The sequence below is a fragment of the Vanellus vanellus genome (assembly GCF_965231255.1).
Source record: "Vanellus vanellus genome assembly, chromosome: 2".
Classification (NCBI taxonomy): Eukaryota; Metazoa; Chordata; class Aves; order Charadriiformes; family Charadriidae; genus Vanellus; species Vanellus vanellus.
In genome coordinates, this window is record NC_138906.1 from 69447315 (window position 1) to 69472866 (window position 25552).

Sequence of the window (25552 nt, forward strand, 5' to 3'; positions counted from 1 at the left end):
TTACCATTTTCCAAGTAACAATCCCAACCACAGAACAGCTAATGTTCTTTCAATGATTTAGTTTTTCACATATTGTCTTCCCATGGCACCCAGTTAAACAGAAAAAGGTAAATCACCCTAAGCTCTTTGTACCTCCTGTGAAAATAGTGTACTTACAAACTTGTAGATGAAAGAGTGCAAAACAGAAACATAAATCAATGTTTTGATTTTTAAGCTTCCTAACTCCCAAAAATTACATTTCTGCATTTTTCTAATTTACAAAGGTTTGTAAATGAAAAGCATTTGAACCTTATAAAAATAATTCAACAGTATGAGTTGGTTACACTAAGTAGACAATTCCAACAGCAGGTATTTATATTTGAAAACTCAGCATTTCCCATTATGACATAGCCTACAATAAATGAGCAGTCATTGCTCATGCTATACTTCTCTAAACAGTAAACTGAAGAAGCAAAATATAATCTCATTTCATGTCTTCAGGGGCTGACACATCCTATGTAATTTGTGGCATATACTGAGGTAAGCACAAATGCTTTGTTCAGCTTTCAGATGTATAAACAAAGGTACTGATAGGACAAGAGGTAACGGGCACAAACTTGAACATAGGAAGTTCCATCTTAACACGAGGAGGAACTTCTTTACTTTAAGGATGGCAGAGCACTGGCACAGGCTGCCCAGAGAGGTGGTGGAGTCTCCCACTCTGGAGACATTCAAAAACCGCCTGGACGCCGTCCTGTGCAACTTGCTGTAGGGGACCCTGCTCTGGCGGGGGGCGGTTGGACTAGACGATCTCCAGAGGTCCATTCCAATCCTGACCATTCTGTGATTCTGTGATATGTAGTTTTGGCTTTGTGATAGTATAGCAGGATACATAAACTGAAAGAACCAGTTTTTTATTTAAACTGATTTACATTGTTGGCTAACTTCCATTCTTACACTGACAGGAAATATACATGTTATTTATGCCCATAATAATGAGATAATAATGAGTTGAATCAGGCATCAGTCTTGTATACTTTCCTGTTTTGAGATTCAGACTACAAAAATTTCAAACTCATTTTTTTAAAAATAAATTCAAACCATACCTTCAGATGTGATCGCTGTTATTATTGTTTATAAATAGCTCTTTATATAAATCAAAATACAGTCAATAGCCATCTACCTTCTATATCACAAGAGGCTGTTTTGCTCACGGGAATTTAAGATGAGAATGTTGGTAGTCAGGAAGGCTTACACTTCTCAGTCCAAAACAGACAGGAAGGACGGAAGGACGGAAGGAAGGACGGAAGGACGGAAGGAAGGAAGGAAGGACGGACGGAAGGACAGAAGGAAGGAAGGAAACACCTGAAAACTGAAAGATTAAATGCCAATTTCATCAATGGCCTTTAACATGCAGGCTGAAGGAAGCAGACTTTATAAGCAGTGTAGAAGGAGAGTCTTGAGAAGAAGTTGCCTGCAAATTTGATATTTGACAAAGAAATCAAAGATTATCATTGCTCTATTATTAATACTTTGCATAATTACACACAATAAGTTTGAGATTGCTGGAGTCACAAAAGTCTTAAAATGGAAAAAAATTAATATGCATAATCAATCAGCTACCACTCTTGGTACTCATTCAGCCAAAACTTGATAGAAAGAAGATGTCAGTATAACCACTATTTTACCCTTCCTAACAATCTGAACAGTAACTTATACATAAAAATGTGTTCAGGGATCTAGCTAACATCTAAAGGCAGTTCAACAATCATTTCACTTACTGGACTGAAAAAACACCCAACTTTAATTGAACTGTAGCACAGTTCTGCAGAAATTCTACATTTTCACGTATGTGCTTTATGTATTTAAAGACATCTGAGTACACTGAGTACAGTGGCACACGAAAATGGATCTTACCACTGCAGCTGGAACTTGATGCATTTTTGCAGCCGGGGTTCCTGGGCGTGGGTAAAATTGATTAATAAACAAGCTCGGAAACCTGTATTGTTCTACAAGTTTCATTGTTTCTTGAAAGTCTTCATCTGTCTCTCCTGGAAAACCACAGATGATGTCCGTAGCAATTGTTATTCCAGGCACTCTGTGAAGAAAGTAGAAAGGAATACTGAACTAAGGACACTTAAAAGTCTTGCTCCCTTGAAAGCCAGTGTACATAGACTTATAACTCTTCAACTTTACCTACAAAAATTGAGACTGAAAATGATCTTTGGAAAAAAAAAAAGAGATTTTAATACCATTGCTTGGTAATGAAAAAAGCATTTGGTTCTCAGCCGAAACACACGGAATAGAAGAAAGATATTGCAGCAAATACTGGATTAGGATTGTGGCAGAAGAGTGAAAACATCTGGACTAACTCCTCCCTCATTTGAAATTATAGGTGATCAGCAGAGCTTGTAAATTTCTTGAATTCTGATTGCTTAATCCACAAAATTTATAACTTCTGAGACTTAGCCACTAGAATTTGTAAACTATTTAACGTATTACAAAGCTGCTATCAAAATAGAACAGGATATCCAAAAGAGGGGACTGGCATGCCTTATAACCTAGCAGCTTTGAACAAAATTGGCTTTGGAGCCAATAAGAGATCTCTTAGTCACGAGTTAATTTCTAACTCAACACTCCATAACATCAGCCGATGCCTTGCTTTAAAAGGAAAACAAAACACTTTGGTTTACAAACGCACAGGCACCGAGGCCTCTTGTTATATAGCAAGGTCATCATTTCCTAACTGTTCCCCTTGGACCGAACATGCAGGACCCTTCCACCCAGCAGCTTAAGAGAGCGCAGCTAACAGCAGCAGCCAACAGACGCCGCAGTTAGCGCAGCAGGGCGCACGGAAGGAGGTGAAGTCAGGGGCCCTCAGTTGAAATTGTGCCACAGTAACAGTCTTAGACACCGTGGTAACACGCCACTGAGCGTTTTCCCCAGTAGATGTTGGAGTAGACGTCCCCGCTAGGGTCGAGGCTTGCACCCAGACTGAGCTTCCGATGGTGGATGCGACCCTCTAAGTCCCAGGCTGCAGGGAGTTCCTGGGGGCTCTCTCTGGTGCCCAGAGAGATGGCCCTCTGTCCTGCAGTAGCTGTGGTGTCTTGGAGGAGCTGTGCCTCCAAGTTGAGGAGTTATGGGAGGAAGTGATCAGGCTGCACAGCATCAGAGAAGATGAAAGGGAGATAGGCAGGACCTTCTCTGCAACTCAACAGTTTTAAGAGCCTCAGCCCTCATCTGCAATAGATTAGTAGGTAGTGTCAACCCCCACTACCAAGTGAAGCGAAACCTCTGGAGAAGAGGAAGGATGGAAGCCGGTGACTTTTGACACCAAAAGGAAGGATCTTGCCCCACCTAAGGGCTTACAGCTGCAAAATAGGTTCATCACCCTCACAGTCGAAGAGGAGCCAGATGTACCAACAAGAAAAGTATCTGGCCCACCTAATCCCTAAACCACACAAGACTACCAGGAAGAAGTGGTGAGTCACCATAACGGGCGACTCCTTGCTGTGGGGGACACAGGCACCCATCTGTCGACCCAACCAACCATCTAGAGAGGTTTGCTGTCTGCCAGAGGCCAGGATCAGGGATGCTGTGGGGCTCACACAGCCCTCTGACTACTACACCCTGCTGTTTTTTCATGTGGGCACAAATGATACTGTGAGTGGAAACCTGGAAAGTATTAAAAGTGACTACAGACCTCGGGGAGGCAACAGGTCAAGGGCATGGGGGCTCAGGTGGTGTGCTCCTCATCAGAAAACACTGAGGGTGACTGAGCACTGGCACGTGTTGCCCAGGGCGGTTGTGGAGTCTCCCTCCTTGGAGATATTCAAAAGCGGTCCTGGGCAATTGGTGCTAGGTGGCCCCACTTGAGCAGGGGGGATTGGACAAAATAAGCTCCAGAGATCCCTTGTAATCTCAACCCTGCTGTCATTCTGTGACACGGCCCAGAAAAATGAGTCCTACAACCAAGAGATTACTGCATAGTATTTACAAAGCACTCTATGGGACCCAGGAGATATCAACTCAGTTTTCCAAATCTGACACTAGCCAGCTGGATGACCACTGCCCTATGAGAAACTGGGAAACCACAGCACTGTTTTGTATTCAGCCTGCTTGTGTAAAGTGGGAATAATGATAAACCTCTTCTGCAGAGAGGCAGAAATGTATAGTGCTCAGAAGTACTCAGTGCTCCCTGCTGACACAGATGAGACTGTTTCTACAACACAGAGTTGATTCTACACTATCAGTAACAATGATGAACTGGAGAAAATATGATTTATGAAGGAAAGTAAGAACCCTATAAAGATATTTGTGGTATCTGACTTAAAGCTGGCCCTGTTTCAAGTGGAGGGAATAAATGAGATGACTTCCAGAGGTCCCTTCCAACCTAAATAATTCTACGGTTCTTAAGTAGGCTACAGGCAAGGGAACAGCTGAGACAGCTTCTTTTAGGGGTGAGTGGCATAAAGACCACTGCCACAAGCAAAGCTTACACCTGAGTTTAAGAAGGCATCTCCAACCTAAAGAAATGGCTGGAAGGCTTCTCTTCCTTTTATCAGGACAAGAGACAGCAGAATTGTAAATACAAATGCATGTAATCCAAATGACATTTACAAAGCATGTGAATGGCCAACGAGAACTATAATTTCTTATTAGACAGTACATCACCACAGAAAAAATAATGCTGTGGTTACAGTGGGTGAAGAAACTTGAGTTTGAATAGCTGAAAGAAAATCGTCCTGCAACAATGAGCTCTACTGGAACAGGAGAATCTGTTGGCAAAAGACCCAAGACAGGGGAAGCAGAGAATATTGTTCTTAGTAATTTGATTAGCTGCAATATTAGAGCATGCATAACTTATATTCACCACAGCGGCCTTCATACAAACAGTATATGGTAGTAAATACATTTTGTAACTTTTTTTTTTAACGCAACAGAAATGAATTTTTTATTTAAGTATTGGCAATAAGCTTATATTAAAGCAAATGTCTTGGCCTCCTTTTTACATGTGTCTGCATATATAGTTAGCTGCACAGGAATTTATTAGACATTATATTGTTAGAATCTTCTTTCACCTTTTCCTTAAGAAAAATCCCCACCAAACAAACCAAATTCTTTCAATTCCTTTTTGAGTTCATGAATTCAGACTCCACCATTTGACTGCCAAATCAAAACCAGTATAAAACTGAACATTTTCAAGGACTTGGCCCAATAATCATAAGTGGGAAACACAAGCTGAATATTGCACAGAACAGCAAATATCCCTAGAGCTACTGGCTAAAGAGCCTCAATTACCATTGCTTTCTTAAGACTGACAAACTGCAAGATACGAAATTCTACTTGATATCAAGTAACAATAAAATTTGTTAGCTTTAATGACTAAGTGAACAGAGGAGCACTGTATTCTGCAACATGATTTTGTTCACTTCACAAATATCTTGTGCAGTAATAGTAAGCTTATGAAAGAAAAAGTACATTACTATACAAATCAGTATCACATAACATCAGCTGCCATTTCTCAGAACATGAATAGAACATTCATTACGTTTGAGAAAACCATTTTAATGAAGTTATTTTAACCATTTTAATGACACTATTGGCAACAGTCAAAGCATTTATTACCAATGGTAGTAGTAATACCATCCTTTATAAAGGTTTGGTTGTTTCTATAGCAACATGAATTATAAAGTCCAATCAAGCTAGATACAATAAAATATGCTCTTTTCCTCCATAACACCAGTTGTCATTCAGTTAAAAGGAAATTACATATTTTAAAAATTCACCAACTCTACAAATGTCTGAACTCCATTTGGTGATAAGGTGTTAATTATCTTAGTAATTAGATTTCTTCCTGGATGGAATTATTACACACAAAGAAAAGCTAGGGAATGAAAAGAGAATAAGGACCACAGTGTATTCAGCAACAGCAATTAATTACAGTTCAATCCAGTATGACTGCCTAAAATATGACATCGCACAGTGCATTTTTATACCACTGTTGATTATATTGTTTAAAAAGTAGTTTTAACAGGGGAGAAAAGCATGAGATTTCATCACTCAGAATAAAATCCTGTTACTGACAAAAATCAAGCTCTTAGCCTTTCTCAAAGCATTGATGAACAAAAATGAGTACTGTTAGTTCCACATACGAAACATAATTTCTTAATGAAAAAAGTGGGAAGAAATATATAATTGCGGAAAAATATCAAACACATATACACTTGAAAATTAAAGCGACCTTTGCTCTGACAGTCTGAAAAAAAGCAGCACAGAATTCCTTATTGCATAGATTGAGATGTTTAAAAAATTGTCCCAGCTATGAAATACCACACAAAACTACACAACAACCGATTTCTTGTGCACCAGCCAACATTAAATTGTTTTCTGAAATGAAATGCAGTTTATCTGTTCTGAAGTAAACAAAGAAAAAACTGCTGAACATCCCCAGTAAGCATTTTGTAACATTTATTACATAAATGCATTTACAGTAAGTCTAAAAATTCAATGGCAGCAAATGTTTTCTAGGGTCAGTAGAGAAGCTCCACAACACATTGTTCAGTGAACCAAGAACACACAGCGGTCCTTGTGAAAGATAAAACGATTTTAAAAAAGCAGAAAGTTGCTTCAAACATGTAGAAGTCCAGATGCTTCTTATAGCCTAGATAATAGAGGTGATCAGTCTATTTCAATACTTCTGAGCATAAAATAACTTAAACTTTGCCAGCCATTTTAAGCCCTCATAATCCTGACAAATGCCTAGAAAGATTGTGCGCAATCATTTTATCTGGCCATCATAAATCTTGCAAGATATTTTCTCTGAAGACATACTATCGTCTCCATTCACTCAGCTCTAGAAACCAAGAAAAAGAGTCCCAAGTCGACAATAAAATTGTGGAATTTCAGAAAAAGATGAATATGAGGAATAATCAATGCCCTGTATAAGATAATACAGCCCCAATACTAAGGGTTCTTCAACATTCTATCCTTTACGTCACTCAACGTAGACAAATCCCTTCCATCTACTCAAGCAGATTTATGGTCTGTCATCCTGAAACAGACCGGCAATACAACCACCATCATCTTGGGCAGTTCTGACCATCCAAAGAGAAGCAACAACTTCATCTTACAGTGAAGAAGCATCCTTTTTAACGTGATACTGTAAGGACCAGCAAACCTAGAAATTATCATGAACAAGTGCTGAGAGGACAGACATCCAACAGCTCACAGAAAGGAGGAAAAAATGTGTTCAAAAGGACACAGAAGAAAAGCACCTTCTTATCCTCTACCTGAAGAGAAACTAAGTCGGCCTCTCGGGTCACAGAAAAAAAGTGTTTTACCTCCCAAAGGAGTGACTGATGCCTGGAAGCGAAGTTGTGGGTGAGTAAAGAACGCGCTGTGGGTAACTGCTGCCCAGAGAATTGCCTCCTCACAGCCCACAGGTAACTAAGTTAGCTCTAAACAAGCCCAGAAGTCTGAGGTGAGCTCTGTGTTACTACAGCTAGGTAGTTCCCGGAGCTCTGTTTGCGCAGGTATCTCTGTTGCATATTACTACCAGCAAGTTTCCAGCTCCTTTCTGCCCAGAGGACTTAGTTACCAATGTTAGAGAAAACAGAAACTGGAATAGCAGAAACAGGAAAGTATAGCAGATCAGCATAGCAGTGACAGTTACCATAGACCAATTCACTGACAGAAGGAAGTTAGAGAGAAAACTGTTGATGGAAAGTAAGTCGGGAGTGAAATGCAAAATCCCTGGTGATTTGATTTAGGAAAGAGACAAAAGTGTCAAGCTGCCAAAAATAAAACAGTAACCCCCCCCTATTTTCGAGTAGCAAGATGTCTCAGAAAACCAGCAGCAAAAGTGTGCAACTTGCTAGGATTCAGATGTTACACGGATCATTTCATGTGGCTTTAGTTACAGCAAACGTTTCCTTTAGCAATAACCATTACAAACCAAGTCCATGCTCAGGGAAGAAATTATGTAAAGGAGCTAAAATGCAATTCATCAGTACCTTCACCCACTCATGTGACCACCTGAAATTCTTTTGCATGATCACATATTCTTCGCACTTCCCTTTCAGCAATTAACATTTAAACCCAGCAATGACTTAAAGCCACCAACTCGCTCTTAACCAAGATCCCCCACCTCCACACCTCCCAGTATAACAAAATACTGGATTAGAATAAATAGCTATATGAATAAATTTAAAACGCTTTATGTTCTTACAGAAGGGTACAGGAACTGCCTATGAAATCTAGAGTAATTAAGGTAAAAAAAAATAATGTGATGACCTAGCAACTGCTTGATTCATAAATTAGAAATCTGCATTGGAAAATGTTAGGGGAAAAATGTGGAATTCTTATGAAAATAAAACCAGTGTTCTCTGAAATGTTATTTCAGCCTCATACATTATTTTACATTTTAGAACCTTTCTGCAGCATATGCCCATTTAGTGAACCTGCAAATGAAATGAAGTTAATGGATGAAATAATTTGAAGGTGTCTGAGAGATGGTCTTTCAAGCATATTTATAGAACCTAACAGGCATCTCAACATGCCATTTTGTGTTGGGGCTAAAGGAGATGTTCACATCTTCCCCATGACCACACACAGTCCTCCAGAAGCCCTTACCCCACCCCCCTTTCTTTTTTCTCTACCATGCCTAGTCTTGTGGGATTTCTGACTTAGACTTGAATTGCTCACTGAGGAGTCACATGAGCTGGAGCTAGTACAAGAGAAACAGACTGCCCAGCTGGAAGCACAGCCTCTTTCCAAGGCTAGTAACAGCATGAAATCTCACCCTGCCTCTCTTGACTATATGGAGATTAACCTGAGAACGAAGCCATGGGAAGATGCCCACGCTTTCAGAAAGGGATTCAGCCTACCTCGGATCTGCAGCCCTCCAGCACTTCTCTCTCTCTCTCCATGGTCTATGAATGGAGCACAGTACAATACACTCCTAATTTAAGTATCTGGAGTTAGGGGAGTAAACCTGAACATAATTTCTGACACAGGGGGTTTTCCATCTTTTTCAGTTTATGATTTACCTTAAATTATGCAATGGATGTAGAGACCTCTAACAAATGGATATCCACTGACAATGTTTTTCTTAGTAATCTTTTCCATATGCATTTAAATGTAGTCCAGGATGTTTAAGTTCAAAAACTCTGTGGCAGAAAAAAAGGAGCTCTTTTAAACCCTCATATCAATTGCTCAACTGATTTACACACGGAGTGAAACTGGAAAATACCTTGGTTCAATGACAACAGACATTTCATTAACATTTCTGTGTGAAGCCTTTTAAATGGCAACAGACTGAGCCTTATGGCTAGATATAAACTATCATTTGCTTATCCAAATGCGGCTATATCTATCATGAGCATTAAAGTATTAAGAAACTGATGTAAGAAAACAAGCAGTACTATCAAGTTCTCCACAGAACTTATTAATTCTTATATGAATCATAGAATGGTTTAGGTTGGAAAGGACCTTAAAGATCATCTAGTTCCAACCCGCCCTTGCCATGGGCAGGGACACCTCACACTAGACCAGGTTGCTCAAAGCCCCATCCAGCCTGGTCTTGAACAATTCCTTGGATGGAGCATCTACAACTTCCCTGGGCAACCTGTTCCAGTCCCTTACCACCCTCACAGTAAAGAATTTCTTCCTAATATCTAATCTAAATCTACCCTCTTCCAGTTTGAGGCCATTACCCCTCATGCTATCACTACATGCCCTTGTAAAAGTCCCTCTCCAGCTTTCTTGTAAGCCCCATTCAGATACTGGAAGGTTGCTATAAGGTTTCCCCAGAGCCTTCTCTTCTCCAGGCTGAACAACAGCAACTCTCTCAGCCTGTCTTCACAGGAGAGGTGCTCCAGCCCTTGGATCATCTTTGTGGCCCTCCCCTGGACCCGCTCCAACAGGTCTATGTCCTGCTTGTGCTGAGGACTCCAAAGCTGGATGCAGTACTCCGGGTGGGGTCTCACCAAAGCAGACTAGAGGGGCAGAATCACCTCCCTCGACCTGCTGGCTACCCTTCCTTTGAGGCAGCCCAGGATACGGTTGGCTTTTTGGGCTGTAACTGCACATTCCCACTCATGTTGAGCTTCCCATCGACCAACACCTTGTCCTCAGGGCTGCTCTCAATCCATTCTCTGCCCAGACTGTATTTGTGCTTAGAAATATGAAATTCTATTTAAAGCTGCCGTTTGCTTTTCCAGCGTTCAGTTGCTCTAGACACATAATGACATAACTGAAATTATCAGGACAAACAGCAGGAGATTTTGCATCTAAATGTAGGAAAAGTAGGGAAGATCCAATCACAACTTCTTAAGAAAGGCATTTAAAACAGTGCTATAAAATTTAGCAATAAAAGTATAAATAGCAAGACAGGACAGAAATTTCACAGACTGCAAAACAAACTAAAAGGCCAGAGAGATGGCAAGAGTAAACATGGCCAGGGAGTCAGACCTCAGTAAAATAAATATAAATAATATAAAAGTAGCATCCATTTCCACTCTTCTATAGTTAGTATTAATATCTTTGACTTCAAGCTTTGTTTAAGTCTGAGGGACCCTATGTTTGCTTCTATCAAACTGTCCATCAGATTGAGCCAATTGAAAAGATGAATTTACTGCATTTTGATTGAATTTCTATTAAACGTGTAATAAACTGTACTGCAAAAACCCCTACATTTATACTACATCCCATAGTGTCAAATACAATCTTATACTGAGAGAAATGGGTGAAAGCTGTGGCCTCACTCTAAAAAAGAAAGCTGCTTATATTCAATGAAGAAAAAAGTTTATTTAATAAACTAGCGTGCTCAAACTTCATTATTTTTAAACTGCGTTGCATATTAGTTATTCAGGCCTTCTGTTTTGATTACTTTTAGCAAATTTAGACCTGTTTACAGTGTATGTGTTTCTATTAAATAGAATAGCATGAGATTTCACCCTGGCAGGACACCTGCTAACATCTTTTATTCATGTACGTGTTCCCACTGCAAAGCAATTACATTATTTCAAATATTTTAAAATGTTCTCTATTATGGCCTAACACAACTCTAGGGTGTCTCACAAATCAGTTCTCCTTCACCTTGCAGGTTGCCTGCATCAAAGTGAAGATAACTTTATGTTGTTATTGTTTGTAAAAGTCTACAATGGCTTTATTTATAAGTCAAGTCACTTGTTTACTTTCACTCAACTATTAAAAAACTGGACACTAACAGATATTTAAGTAAGTCATATTTTTTTTAACGTGTGTAAAATGCATGATTTTAAGACTTTTTTTTTTTTAATTGTTTTCATAGCTTGGAACCTATCTCTCTGAAACTGATGTCTGAGACACAACAAACCAGACAAAGAAATTGTAATGCCATATTGTTTAAATGTTGGTTTGTGTGGGTTTTTTTTAATAACAAAACAGTCAAACAAAACCCAGACATGACCACAGAGAAACCCCCAGAGTTATTTCTTCAGAGTATCCTTGCAGATTTCCCTAAAGAATGGTGTATACACATATAAACAAGGGAGAATAATTGGCAAGACCATAAATCCTACTATTTAATTTGGAGGTCATTCATAGTGAAACTCTTCAGATTTCAGGGGTAGCAGAAACTACATATTAAGCTCAGCCTTACAGCTACAGAGTCACTGAGTGCATTCTGCTTTTTGCATTCCACACCTTACAGAGCATTGAAGACTGCTCATGGTGGTGATTCCCATAGGGAACACATTGTACCTGAGCTTTGTGATCTGCAGCAGCTTCCAACTGATTCGCAAGTGCATCTTAAGAGGTTGGTTTTGAACTTTGGAGTCATTAGCGGTTTTGATGCAAGTCACCTTATAAAGGCTGTAGAACAGTAGCTGTGATCAAGATGCACAATCTTACGAAGCTCAGAATTTAACTGAGACCGAGAATGGGGTTTTTTTTACTATTCTTTTCCAAGCCCATCTCCTGCCCCCAAAAGAGCTCTTTCAGAAACTGGGCTGAACGACACCTGGGGGTAGCTAGGAGACCTGATTTCCAGAGCTGAACTTGAGAAGGTACAGGTATAGGGGACTTCGTGCGAGTAGGGACTGGGTCTGTCCTTGTTGTCGGGAAACAGTGACCTCGATAAAAAGTATATTTCATAATTAGCATGGCTTACTGCCTGAGGATGAAAGAGTACACAAAGTTTTACTCTCTTTAAACAATTACAATGAAGGTTGCTAGAGTTCCTACTAGATGCAGCCCAACTGTTTTATAAGAAACATTATAATACTTTCAAATATCAGTTTTCTTAAAAACCCAAACAGTTAAGGCTTGGACTGACTTTATTCAAATATAAGGTGTTCTACTCTTCCCATAAAAATGAAACATTTTACAGAACTTCATTACAGATTTAGAACTTCAGATCATTATTGTTTTATGATTAAAAAATGAGCGACTTAAGACAAAAAGCTCAACATCCTTTAACTTCATTTCCATTCAATCTCTAATAAATACCATCTGCTGTGTACTTTAGGGATATAATACCCGTCAAAAACTCAGCCGTATTATGAGAACCGGCACCAAGTTGATCTGAAATGCATATTTGAACAGATGTGTTTAAATTACATCTCTCCATCTATCCACATGCATAAATTCAGAATAAGCGTGTGTTGATTTAAAATGCATAAAAAAGGGATTTGGAGATGCATCAAAAGTGAACAGCATCTCAATGGATCAAGGCTCGCATTACTAAAGGTCATCACTAAAAATAAAGTTTGAATTTATTAAGGGTTGCACCAGGGAACCGTTCTTGGGAACTGACTTAATGTTTGCTGCACTAAAGCAGCCATTGAAATTACGCTAATTTTCTATGACCCTTCACTGTTTAACATTAGAGCTGTCAGGCATGGTCAGAAATAATAGGATCTCAGCCATGAGTAGCTAAGAATATTATATACTTTTTCTCAGTCTGACACAATGCTTATCACCAATGCTAAACATGTTGGGCTCTGAGGACCCATCCAAGCCCGTTTCAGTGACAGTCATTTAGCTCTTCACTCTGACATAGAAATGAGGCATATAAAACAAAATGATTAACATGCCTTTTTGGCATGATGAAACCAAATGCAAAAATTGCAAGCAGTGCTCCATTAACAAATGTTAATTAAAAGAAAATAAAAATCTTTCTGAACTTGTGTTTTTCCTCCGCTCTATAATCCACAGTCCTGTAATGTGTCAGGGACTTTGAGGGTAAAACAGATGAGACCAAAGGTCTGCCTAAGCCTGGTAGTCTACTGCTAGCAATGGGCAGCAGCAGAAGCCCAGGGAAGTGTTTAAGATGTGGAGTCTCCCAGAATCCCTTCCTCCTTCCAACAACTGGATTTTGTCAGAGAGGTGTTTTTGTAACCAGTAGCCTGTGATGGACTTCTCCATTAACTTGTCCAGTTTCCCCTTGAATTGAAACCCCTCCATATCTTAACCACTTGAAAGAAAAACACCTCTCTCTTCTGAGCCTGCCACTTGCTAATTCCATTTGATGTTCCCTAACTGTTGACTTGGAGAGATCAGTAACAGCTCTGTTCACCTTCTCAGTACTCTTCATGATTGTATTGACCTGTGTTCTAGCCCCTCTCGATTTGCACTTTTCCAGACTGAAGAGTCCTTAATTTCCTTTGTGTGACAGATCTGTCATACCCCTGACAATCTCTGTTAGTCTTCCCAATAACATTTCCCATTGTAACATACCCTTTTTGAGAGGGGTGTTGACAGCATTTAACAATACAGGCACAATGAGATAAAAATCTCTTAAAGTATTTACAGAATTTAGATAAATGGTCTGCTTTTTTCATTTTTCTTTTGTGTTTGGGCTCATTTATTTACTAGGAAGCAGGTAGAAAAAGGTAATGGACTTTACACATGGTAAAGGACAAGACAGAAATGCCAATGACAGTTGTTTAGCTGTAAGAAAATGCAAGTATAGCATTGGTAAACATTTCACACCTAGAGAAATGTTACACCCCAAAATCATTAAAACACACTGCCTTTAAGACAGCAATGTTATGAAATTTACTTCGAGAGCAGTCTGCATCAGGGACAAAAAACTGGTAAAAATCCCTTGACAATACTACCAATGCTAAAATTCAGGAAAATAGGACTCGTACTACTGCTTTCCCCTGCTATGGGAAAAAAGAAACTACCCAACATAAGAAGGAGAAAACAAATTCTTTCCTCCACAGAGATACAAACACCACACTGAGTTCCACTTTACCTTCATATGAGAAGTCTGGGATTACTAGCATATCTACATCTTCTTCAAATCGATATCAGCCTCTGCCTCTTTCTGAGCTATTACTGAATAGAAATTCAGAAAAACATAACTGTCATTAAAAGAGACCGATCGATGAATATGTCATCTGAAAAATAAAGCTGAGCGGAGATGCCATCTGAAAAAGTCAAGGACTGTGCAGCTGACTCCAGCTGGATATTAAATAGTTGGGGAGCAATAGGCCTCTCCTTATTAAATTATTTCCCCTTAAGGTATGAGTCTGATGGAAGTGAATAATTTTTTGCAGAAACACACTAGCTAGGTGAAGTTTTAGAAAATAAATAAGCTAGAACTGGCAACAAAAAGAAGGCCAAGCACACTGGCACAAGACGGGCCAAAGTCAACAATGTGGGGTAGGGGGTAACAGTTGTCAAAGGAGAGGAGCAGTAGTATGACAAGTTGGAAGACTTAAACAGAGAATTTAACATCTCTATCTGAAGCAGAACCAAGAATGGATCAAGGAAGAAAATGAAGAACTAAAATTGCCAGATGTTTTATTCCAAGGTTTTGGTTCAAGATCTTTTACATTAAGGACTTCTGCAGCAGAGAGAAAGAGAGGAGAATGGCTCCTGGCAAGACAGACATTAAAACAAGCAGAAAAACATGCTCAGCTCGAAAGAGTTACCCCCAAAGAACTGACAGATTTAAAAGACATAGTTCTCTCACATCACAAGCTACACAAACAATTTGGCTGGATTTTTTTTTGTCCTATTCTTTTGTGAGAAATCATACATGAAAAGTTTTCCAGTTGCAAACATCCACATGGGCAGGATCGAGGTTGCGAAGAAAACAGCAGTTACCAACACATGCATGAAGTGCACTAAATTTAAAATAATCTCCGCTCCATTTTCAAAGCACCTAATGAAATACAACCTGTACCACGCCAGTTGATCATCCAAAACACAGCAGCTTATATGCTACATGTTTATCGACACAGTACTTAGAAAAGGTGTTGTTATAATTAAATATCAGAACCACAGATTCGAGAGAGACAGAGAGGCAGGCAGGTTGGCTGGGGCAAGGTTTTATCAGCCATAAGCAGTTTTCCTGAATGCTAGCCAGAGATGTTGAAAACACAATTCATGTACTCTTACTGTAACTGAAAAGCGCTGCAGTTTTACACCAGACAGTTGTTGCTCTACGTTGCTATACACTCCCAAATGGTCTCATTTTCAGACACGCTTTCTGCTTACAAGTGTAGGACATGACTACCTTTGAAAAAAACAGGCTTTGAATGTTGAAAAGCAGGCTTTGAATATGGAAGCAAAGGCTAATGGTGTACAAAGTTAATTTGATATTTAAGAGGATAGATTTTGAAATTAAGAACGGAATAGAAAAATATCAAATCAGAACGGCATTTTGGATAGCGATGTCATGGTAGCTATAATTCAGCATCCTTACTCAGAGATGTTCATGACTGCAGACTTAATACCTGTGCCGCAGATAGTTTTCAGGACTAACAGCTGCATAGAGGATGGAGGAGGCTGGACAATGCTTCCAGACAGCCTTGAGATTTATGGCTTTATAAAAGGAAGATCTGGTAGGTCAAAAACTTTTATGATCGCTGCTTTAACACCTTTTTTCCCCTTAAGGAGCAACATTCGTACATGACCGTATGGAAAAAGGTTGTATAGGGAACTACAGCTTCTGTTAGCAGCATAAAAAGCAAATTTGAATAATAATAATAAATTTCTCAATTCTAAGAGTAAGTGCAGTATTTGGCTTAAAATTGCACGCATACACCCTCCCCACCCCATAAAGATTCAAAGCTCCTGTCCTGTTTTTCAGTTTTACTCCATGCTGCACTGGCAAAGGTGACAATATGGTCTTAACACTTCTGAACAAAGTTTGATGCAAGCACTGTGATGTGCTCGAAACACAACCCTATACAGCCTCAGAATTAGATTTTCAGAGGTAACATTTCAGACTCACAAGCAACACTATTTCCTTATTAAGTCAAAACCCATGAGCTTAATTTCAAGGAAATCCAGTGTGCTTTACTAATGAAAGTGTGGTAAGGTAATGTAAAATACGTTCCAAATCAACACAATGCAATATAATTTGGATCACTGGGAAACAGTGAATTTACCTTGCAGGAATTAGTTTAAAGAAATCATGAAGCAAATTTTCCAAAGTGAGTATAAAGTATTATTCATTCATGAAAAAAACAATTGGAATGATATACAGAAAGAGCTGGGCATGACTCTTAAGTTAATAGGCATCACTGGAGTGGTAGCACACAACAAATACCGTCTGTAGATCACTGGCTCATCTCATTCGTGATATGTTCTGATAGCAACCTGAATTTAAAGAAATCACAGCACAAACAATATTAGTCTTCATGAGTAAGCACCATTCACCCAGCTAATTGGAAGGTAGCAGAATGCCTGTGAGAAGTATCTGTTTTGTTCTCAAGTACACCCAAACACCAGGTGAGTTCAGAATATAAGACTTCCTTAAATACACAGGATCGGCCCATAAGAAGAAAATATTAATTTATGCATCAGTTAATAAAACATAATTTAGAGCAAAATATTGTGGCTTCACTTCCAAAAGAAGGAATAGGTTTACTCTGCTATGCAGTTGAGGACACTGGGCAGAAAAAGCAAAATCACGAGGACAACAGCTCTAAAAACTCCTCATTCACCTTTCAGAAAGATGGCCTCAACTAACCATGTTATCATGCACTTTTTGTTCTTAACACTTTGGAAACGGGTTCCCTTAAAACCTTCACTCTGAGGGTGGTGAGACACTGGAACAGTTTCCCAGAGAGGCTGTGGATGCCCCATCCCTGGAGGTGTTCAAGGCCGGGCTGGATGGGGCTTTGAGCAACCTGGTCTAGCGGGAGGTGTCCCTGCCCATGGCAGGGGGGTTGGAACTAGATGATCTTAAGGTCCCTTCCAGCCTAAACCATTCTATGATTACTATTGAAAAGGAAATGAGAATCAGCATGGAGCAAGGCAACTGCTCAAGAACTGGCATCAGTCATATTGAGGAAAATGATAAACTTTAGGAAATCCCCAAACAGTTGGTAAAAGTCAAAAAAGCAATACTCATGAAATTTTATACAAGAGATGGAATGGCATTTAAACTGTCCAAAAACATAATTATAAGAGGATATCAGTGGTGTTCTCAGACAACAATATCAAATGTAATAGTTCTGATAAAGGAAAAAATGGAAAACTTTAGTAATAAAGAGACAATTATAGAAACCAAGGGGAGTACCTTGATAGCAAGACTGACAGAGATAAAACAAATGCCATTTTTGCTGTTCCCAACATTCTAATCAGAGAATCGTATCACAATTTGCTGGGGAAAAAACCTCCCCAAAACAGCTGCTGACAAATTTCTCACTCGCTTGTTACTAATGGAACAGGCTTAAGCCTAAATCAATACTGGAAGACCTGAAAAATGTTTCAAAGGAATGGAATGAGGTGGTTATATATACTCAATTTTGCAAGCTGAAGACAAGTTTGAATTTAATAGTTACCCTGAACTCTCCTTGTCACAGTCTACTTAAACGTAATGAATAATGTTATAAAATATGCATACTATGACACAGAAAGAGTAGAATACAAAAACGAAATCATATCAATTCAGTGGAAACAGGAGTGTTTGCATTCAGACCGTATCACTGAAATCAGTTTTATCAAATCCCATAATGCTCCACGATGGCCTTTGGGCATCAGTTGAAGAATGTGCAAAGCCTGCCACGTGCCTGCAAAGCACAACAGTGCCCTTTTGGCTCTGCAATACCAACCTGAGACATGAAGAACTCCTAGGCAGAAAGATGGACTATTCACAACATTGGTGGAAACACCATAAATTCTGAAGCTGAAATCAAGTGTCTGGGTATAACTCGGCAGTCCTAAAATGTACACTGGCTTTCCCACTTTCAGAAAACCAGAATATAGGGTGTAAAAGGAGGTTTAAAGGAAGTGGCAAATTAGGATAATTAAGGCTGAAACAAGCTGTTTCTCAGACAATTTAAGCTCATTTATTATGTAGAGAATATGGAGCAACTAATGCAAAGCTGCATCTATGTACCAGCATTCCAAAAATGTTTATTTGTGGGTGGGAGGTACAGACATGTTTTAAGTAGGTAGAAAAAACCTGATTATCTTTAGAGATTATTTATTGATGTAACTTCTGAGTCTATTAATTGAAAGTGTTTCATCCTCTGTGTAAGCCTTTATAATTCACACCTCCTTCCCCTAGTTTCAGTGCTGGTACTGAAATTCCAGGAGTTTCAGTAGGTTGGGTTTACAGCTGAGTAGAAGACAGAGTAGTTAAGCATCTCACTAAAGGTTTTCTAGAGTTTTACCTTAGCACAAAAGAACAAAAGGAGAATCAACCATTAGAGCCCAAATCTCTTTTTTCCTTCCAGTTAAAGAACAAGCTGTCTTCACAGACAAGGATGGCAGTGAACTCCCAACAGATACTGAAAGGCCCAAAATCCATTCTGTTTGTAGACAGGTAGATAGAAAGGTGCAAGACTTCAAAATCCTGTGCACCAGAATCGTGGCTAATATTTCCGGAACAAACTTGTTTTGGTGAAAAAGATAACTCTGCATTACCTATGGCAGCCTGTAGTGCCCAACAATGGGATCTCAGCATGGCCATGAGCTATGAGTACTTATCAAACTTGCAAAGATATCATTTCCCATTGCGGAAACATTTATTTGAGCCTTCTTCAAGTCTCAGGAACTTGGTAGAAAGCTGCATAAGGAGAACACAAACTCTTGTACCTTGGGGTTGCGTCTCACCAAAGCCCTCAAGTTTGGCTTTCTGTAGAGCCAATATAGGTGCAGCTGGACTAATTGAGAACTTGGACTGTGAGTGATTTCCTTGACAAAAAAATACACCGAATTTAGGAAGTAAATACTCTGAAGATGCCATTGTGAGTTTCTGGCTTAGGGCTCAATCATCAGAAAGATAGGATATTTAGATGCAATGTGTTTTTCTCTCAGAAAGTAAAGGCAGTTTATTTATTTATTTATTTATAAAGGGATGTCCACCAGAAAATGAAAAAAAGCCCTTTGAGGCAAATAGGAAAAGTCAAATCTATACCAGGTGAGAAATTGCACTCTTGTCTCAAGGTAAAAAAACCCAGCATGTCAGAGGACAAACCTTGGGATAGAACTTTAAAAGTGAATTTAATAAAAAAATGGAATTAATAAAAAGACTTAATCAAAAGTATTAGAAGAGGATTTAGAGTGAACGCGAAACAATTTTTTTGCAACAGAGTTAACAAGTCCAAGCAGGATGCTCTAACTTAACGAGAAGTCGAGAGAAATTGAAACAATTAATTTCTCTGCAAGCTCTATGCAAGGGATAGAAGGCTCGGAGCACATCCCCTACGGATGCTACATTACAAAAAAGAATATAAAGATCTCCAGCCACTACTGCTGCATAAACATAATCATAATTTTAATACACTTTTAGTTCAATCAATAAAACATTTTTTTGTTCTAAAGAATTAGCTGTATTTTTATTTGTATTATTAATGAAAACATGAAAAGATAGCGCAATGTGATAATTCTCGTACTTCAATTTAATACTGTCAAGTAAAAGCTGTATTTTGTGAAAACGTTAAAAGACAGACTTCAGCTCCTGCTATTCTTCTAATGATAAAAGCCCTCAAAATACCGCAAATAATTTTGCATTGTGTAGAAAGTATGACTAAGTAATCTTAGGTAGCCAACAGCACAACACCATGTTATGACTTATTACCACGTAACTCCACAGAATATTTAAGACTTAAACCAATCAAGAACATAAATCTTAACAGAATCATGTCTGAAATGGAAACATTTTTGAAGACAAAGACCAGACAACTGAGATATTCTCTTTGTACAGCACTCTGAAATACTCTGGTAAGGCACTGACTATTCTGTTCAACAAGTGCAAAGTAGGTTATGATAAATGGCAATAAGGACTTTTTCTGCAGAAAGGATACACGCTATGTCATAAATCTAGAGCCATCTGGAAGGCAAATGTATAAAAATTCAGTTACTAATGGTAAAATTACATAATTTGTTATAGCTTTTGCTTACTGTGTCCACTGGATTTTGAATTAAGCCACACGTAAACTTCTCTTCACTACAAGTAACATTTTCCACATATCTGTATTATTTTCATTGTGAATGCATGGTTTGGGAACTGTTTTAATTTGTATGAATTGTTTTTATGCCCCTAGCTCCGATTTTTTTTTATGTCTTAATATTGATATATAGTTACCCCGCTACAAGTTAAAAAGTAAATCTAGTATACGGAAGAGCTGATAGAAGACTGGTGGGTAGCTGGTAGGTATGACCTGTTATCATTTTTAGAGCAGATGTTAGATATGTACTGAATAGAGGAACAATCCTGTTTCTAAATTAGCTTGTATTCAGACTTAGAACTGTCCTGCTTATTAGGACAGACAAAAAATATGGAAAATTAAACAGTAAAGTTTAACCTAAATTCTGTTTAGATGATACGTGCTCAGAGTGGTGAATACAGTGTCACCTATAAAGGATAGTTAAATTTCAGCAAAACGCTTCAAAGTAGTTAACATTCAAATAATGCCAACAAATCTCATAACAGTTTTGTTCAGGAGTTTAACAAGTATTTGATGATAATTTGCCATCATAAGGCGGTAAGGAAATAATCCAAATAAGTGGCAGTAACACAGCTTCTCATTTTCTTTCATTTAAAATTTGTGCTAAAAATGATCCTTCAGGGGAAACATAATTGCTCCCTGCTAATTTCTAATTAATGTTAACTGTCCAGGGATCACAAGCATACACCCATGGGAGAATACAAGGTTAAAATTACCTTCTGCTGTGTGAGATATAAGCCTTGACTCCCAATAGTCTCCCAGGCACATACATATAGTTGTGCAGGCCCTAACACAGAAGTTAAGGGAAGGCGGTATCTGTGTGCACAGGTACACGTTAAAATGCATAAAGAAAGCAGATAAATAAAATTAAGAAGCCAAGTATTTTAAACTTTTTCCCCTGTTCTATGGCATGAGTGAACAACACTGATAAGGAAGTGGATACCAAAGACATTTGGCTTCAATTACATGAGATTGTCAATGCTGAAATAGTGTTCTGCACTATAAAACAGCGCTCTGCAAATTAGGGCTAGAAAATGTCTCCTCTTGCTTGAAAGATGTAGAAAAACATTTTAGGTAATATCTATTGTAGTGATTTAAGTATACTTTAACATTTCAAGCCAGCTTTTACAGTTTTGTTATAAGAACTCCTGCAATGAGGATCAGATTTCCAAAACACGTTCCCCTTCTTCAAGTCTTAGAAGAACTTGAGGCACAGTTAATATTACTGCTGTGTTTAAATTCATAATTTGTGACCACAGTCAAATGTTTAGATGCTTAACAAAAATTAAGTGAATCCATAACATTGCATGCACCCAAGTATAATGCTGATAAAAGTCACAAAATCATGGCCAAAACTTAAATTAGTTCCTTACCTTACAGGGTTTCATTTACAAATTATTTTAAACATATTTCTGCTGATAACTATATTGGTTAAAGAAAACTTCTCTCCCACAACATTTATATTACAATGCACTGCTGCACCCACAATGTTCATTTTATGCACTGACACACACAAAATTAAGGCATAGCTACCGTACTTACTAAATGCAGCCACGAAATAAGATAAAATAAAAAAAAAAATCTGCATTTTCCACTTTGGTGTATTTAATTTCCAATTTTCCTTCGCCTGTGTCCTCTCACATGTATTCTAATTATCACATAAGATCATAATAAACGGTGGTGAAAGTAAGCTTCAGACTCAAATTCATATGCAGACCCCAGCAGCTGATACAATGCTGTGGCAAAACTCGCAAGCCATTGTTCTTGGCTGACTGTAAAATTCATTACACTATGTAGTGGTTACATCCTAGAACTACAAGAACTATCGAAAGAAAGATATCAGGTAGGTAAGGAAAGAGGAAGGAACCAAAGATTTTAAAAGGCTATTTAACAGAAACTCTATTTGCTTGCTCTGGTTTTGAAACAATAAACATTTTAAAGCATCATACCATTAAAAAAAAGGAATCTCTACCGCTATGTTTTTTCCCAGCTGTTAGGATTTTACAGTCAATGTCACCAATCGCACAATTACAAGCTGAAATTAACACAACTAAGCAAAGCACGTGTTTTATTTTCCTCTGTTCCAAAGTATGTGGGTACACAAAAAATGACAGACATAGGTGAAACGAGACAGAAGTCTGGTTCTCGTGTTGTAACCAGCGCCTCTCAGTATACAGTCTAATGGAGGTGGGGGAGGTCCAAGAGAATGTGCTACATGGAAAAATAGTTTGCTGGCCACAGTTCAGAGTTCAGCTGGATGCCTTAGTAATTTTTAGGATTGAATATGTGAGTCAAGTACTCCCAAAGATTTACGTCGGCAGTGTGGGAGCGGCCAGCCCACCATTGCAGAGCAACCGTGCCAGTTTATTGTTCAAACCTGAATCCACAGTCCGTCTGTCTGTCTGTCTTTTTGCAGACTCTTGGAAAGAGCCCTGACAGACATTTGATCTCTCTCCTCTCACCAAGCAGCAGGGCTCAAAAATAATGGTGAGTAGTTACTGTGGGACACACACACTAATTCAGCAGTAGAGCTGCAAACAACCACGACTCATTATTCAGATGTGGTGTTTACCCCTTCTGTAAATAAGTTGAAGGCTGTCAAATGCTTATGCTGAAATTTGACTCAACAAAAATCCTCCAATAGAGATTAAATAGTTCAGAGAGATCAGTATTTTTTTTTTTAATACGAAGATTTTTGTAGGAGACTGATTCAAATCTGTCGGGGTTAGTAATGTCCAAAAATTATTACCCGAGAGCTGACCGAGACTCTGTATGGAATCGCTTTCTGATCTCAGAAGTCACCTTCGGCTCTTTCAAAGGCCAAGCAGGGAGGCATCTGACACAGTGAGCCAGAAGACAACTAATTTCTATGACCTCTGGGTTTTGCCAATAAATATTTTCTCCAGATTTAAGAAGAAATGGAGACACTCTGGCTTTATATTCTCCTGTGCATAAGGTGTTTGGACACAATAACTTATTTTCCTGCTTGCACTTGCATCTGAAACACAATTTTCTGGTAAGTGGATTGAGAAGAATTTAGATTGCTTCTTGTGCCTTTACATATGGCCGTATTTGCAATACTGTGTGATTTTGTGTATATTGTGGCAATTTCTCCTACTAAACAAAATGAGAGTTCTACATCACAATGAGTAGCAAAATATAAAGACAAAAAAAATCCAAGTGCAATAGATAAGCAATTCAGTTGTGGAAAATAAACTTTCATCCGCTATAGCCATTACTCTTATGCACAAGCCTTTTAAAATGTTGGGTTTGCGATTACTTTGCCATGTAATAAATAAAAAGTTTACAACTATACATTTCATTCTCTTTATAAAGAGGCAAATCATCAACACATGAATACAATTTACAGACCGATATAAGGGACACATGAATACAAAACTGAGCTTCCCCAAAGTAATCTGTATCTTAGTCCCCAAATGAATGTATATAGAAAACTTCTGGGTAGCAGAATTATCGTGTCTGTTTCATGCAATGGTGTTTTAATTGTATAGCTACACTTTTAAAGAGATTTAACAACTTCTGTGTATTTCCATTTACAAGTTTTCTTCATTTAAGCATTTTACGGTTAAAGAAAATAACCATTTAATATCCAGATCAGCTACAGCAGTATTGCATTTTTTATTTCTTCACTCATTCTTTCCAACATATTTTCCCCGAAAGCTTGACACAAATGTAGCTTCAATCAGCACTTATCGGCTGGCCAACTACCACCTTCATCAAAAATTCTTTGTGCCATATTATTCTATATGATCAAAATAATATGGCTAACAAAACTCACTTATTACTTAGTGTTATGCTGAAAAGCAGAAAAATGTATGCATGTAAATGAACAAATACTTAATTTTTTTAAATGTATCAGATATGAAATTTTAATACCATCATCAGAAATTTTCACACCTGAGCGCTATAAAGTGTACACATGCTGTGTCTTGGATTTGTATGTGTATAACAATGTATGTGTATGACAATATTTATACAGAAAAACCAAAAGAGTGATTTCAGGTATTTTGTTTTAAAATACTAGAGTAATATAGTATCTCAGTAAGTAAACCCAAGCATTTAAAAATCATAAATACTACGTTTTAAGACCAATTTATAATACTGCATGATGCTTATGATTCCTTTCTTTTAACCTTATTACAGATTTTATATCATTACTTCCAAAAAGCACATTCAGATGCCCTCATCGGGAGAAGGAAAAAGGAAAAAAAGCTACCATCTTGCTACACTTCAGAAACTGGGAATTGGATGTACGTTACTAATTCCTACTCTATCGTCTAACAATAATCCCATTAGGATTTTGCAGAAGAAAACTGCAGATAAGACTGCTCAGAGAAAGGAAAGCCTAACCATAACTACATACAGAAAGTATCACGCCAAACAACTTTACTAGTTATATTTAGTAAAAAAAGTAAGCCAGCTTCTACGACAAGTATAATAATAAGATTAAATCCTTTTTACATTTAATAACAGGGCATATCTTCTCTCTTTGGCAACAATTAAAAAAATTACTCCTCCAAATTTCAGCCAAAGCAGAATATCAGTGTTGTGACCTCAAAGCATCCGAAGTGCGAATTCCCTGTGTGCCCACTAAGCTGCACTCAGCAAGCTGTGCTCATCCTGGGCACTTTATTTCCCAGGCTTCACCCTCCAATTTCTATGCATATCCACGGGAGCGGAACAGCAGCAGGAGAGCCAGGAGAAAAAAAAAAAAACAAAACCAACCTCTTATAATGATACTCTATCTCCAGAAAAATATGTGTATTATTTAGAATAAAATTCTGTAAAACAGGAGCACCGTGCACATCCTGCTTAAACAGGACAGTATGCAGAACTCCAGAAGGTGAAGATACTTCACATCAAAAATTATGGAGCACGCAGAAATTTTCAAATCATAGTTTCCTAAACAGTACCTTCCCAAAAAATAAATAGGTTGAAGTTACATTTAGTGCCATCTAATCTTCAAAGCAGTCTGTAACTTTAGAATTACTTTATATTAACATCACATTGCAGGACTCAATTTGGACTTCAGTATTTGCATGTGTACATCCTCAGGCTAAGTGTGATCAGCGCATGAACAAGTCTGACATGTGTACCAGTAACAGAGTAAGCCACAGGAAAATAGGGATTGCAGCCATACTCTTGCT

The 25552-nt window shown here is 38.3% G+C and overlaps 1 protein-coding gene across 1 annotated transcript in view; it reads right to left on the reverse strand.

The window, feature by feature from the left end:
• Positions 1-25552, reverse strand: part of CDKAL1 (CDKAL1 threonylcarbamoyladenosine tRNA methylthiotransferase) — a 433436-nt gene that overhangs the window by 111084 nt on the left and 296800 nt on the right. Inside the window, exon 12 of the mRNA XM_082499568.1 lies at positions 1897-2077. Within this exon, the coding sequence (XP_082355694.1) occupies positions 1897-2077 (181 nt within the window). The remainder of the gene's footprint in view (positions 1-1896; positions 2078-25552) is intronic.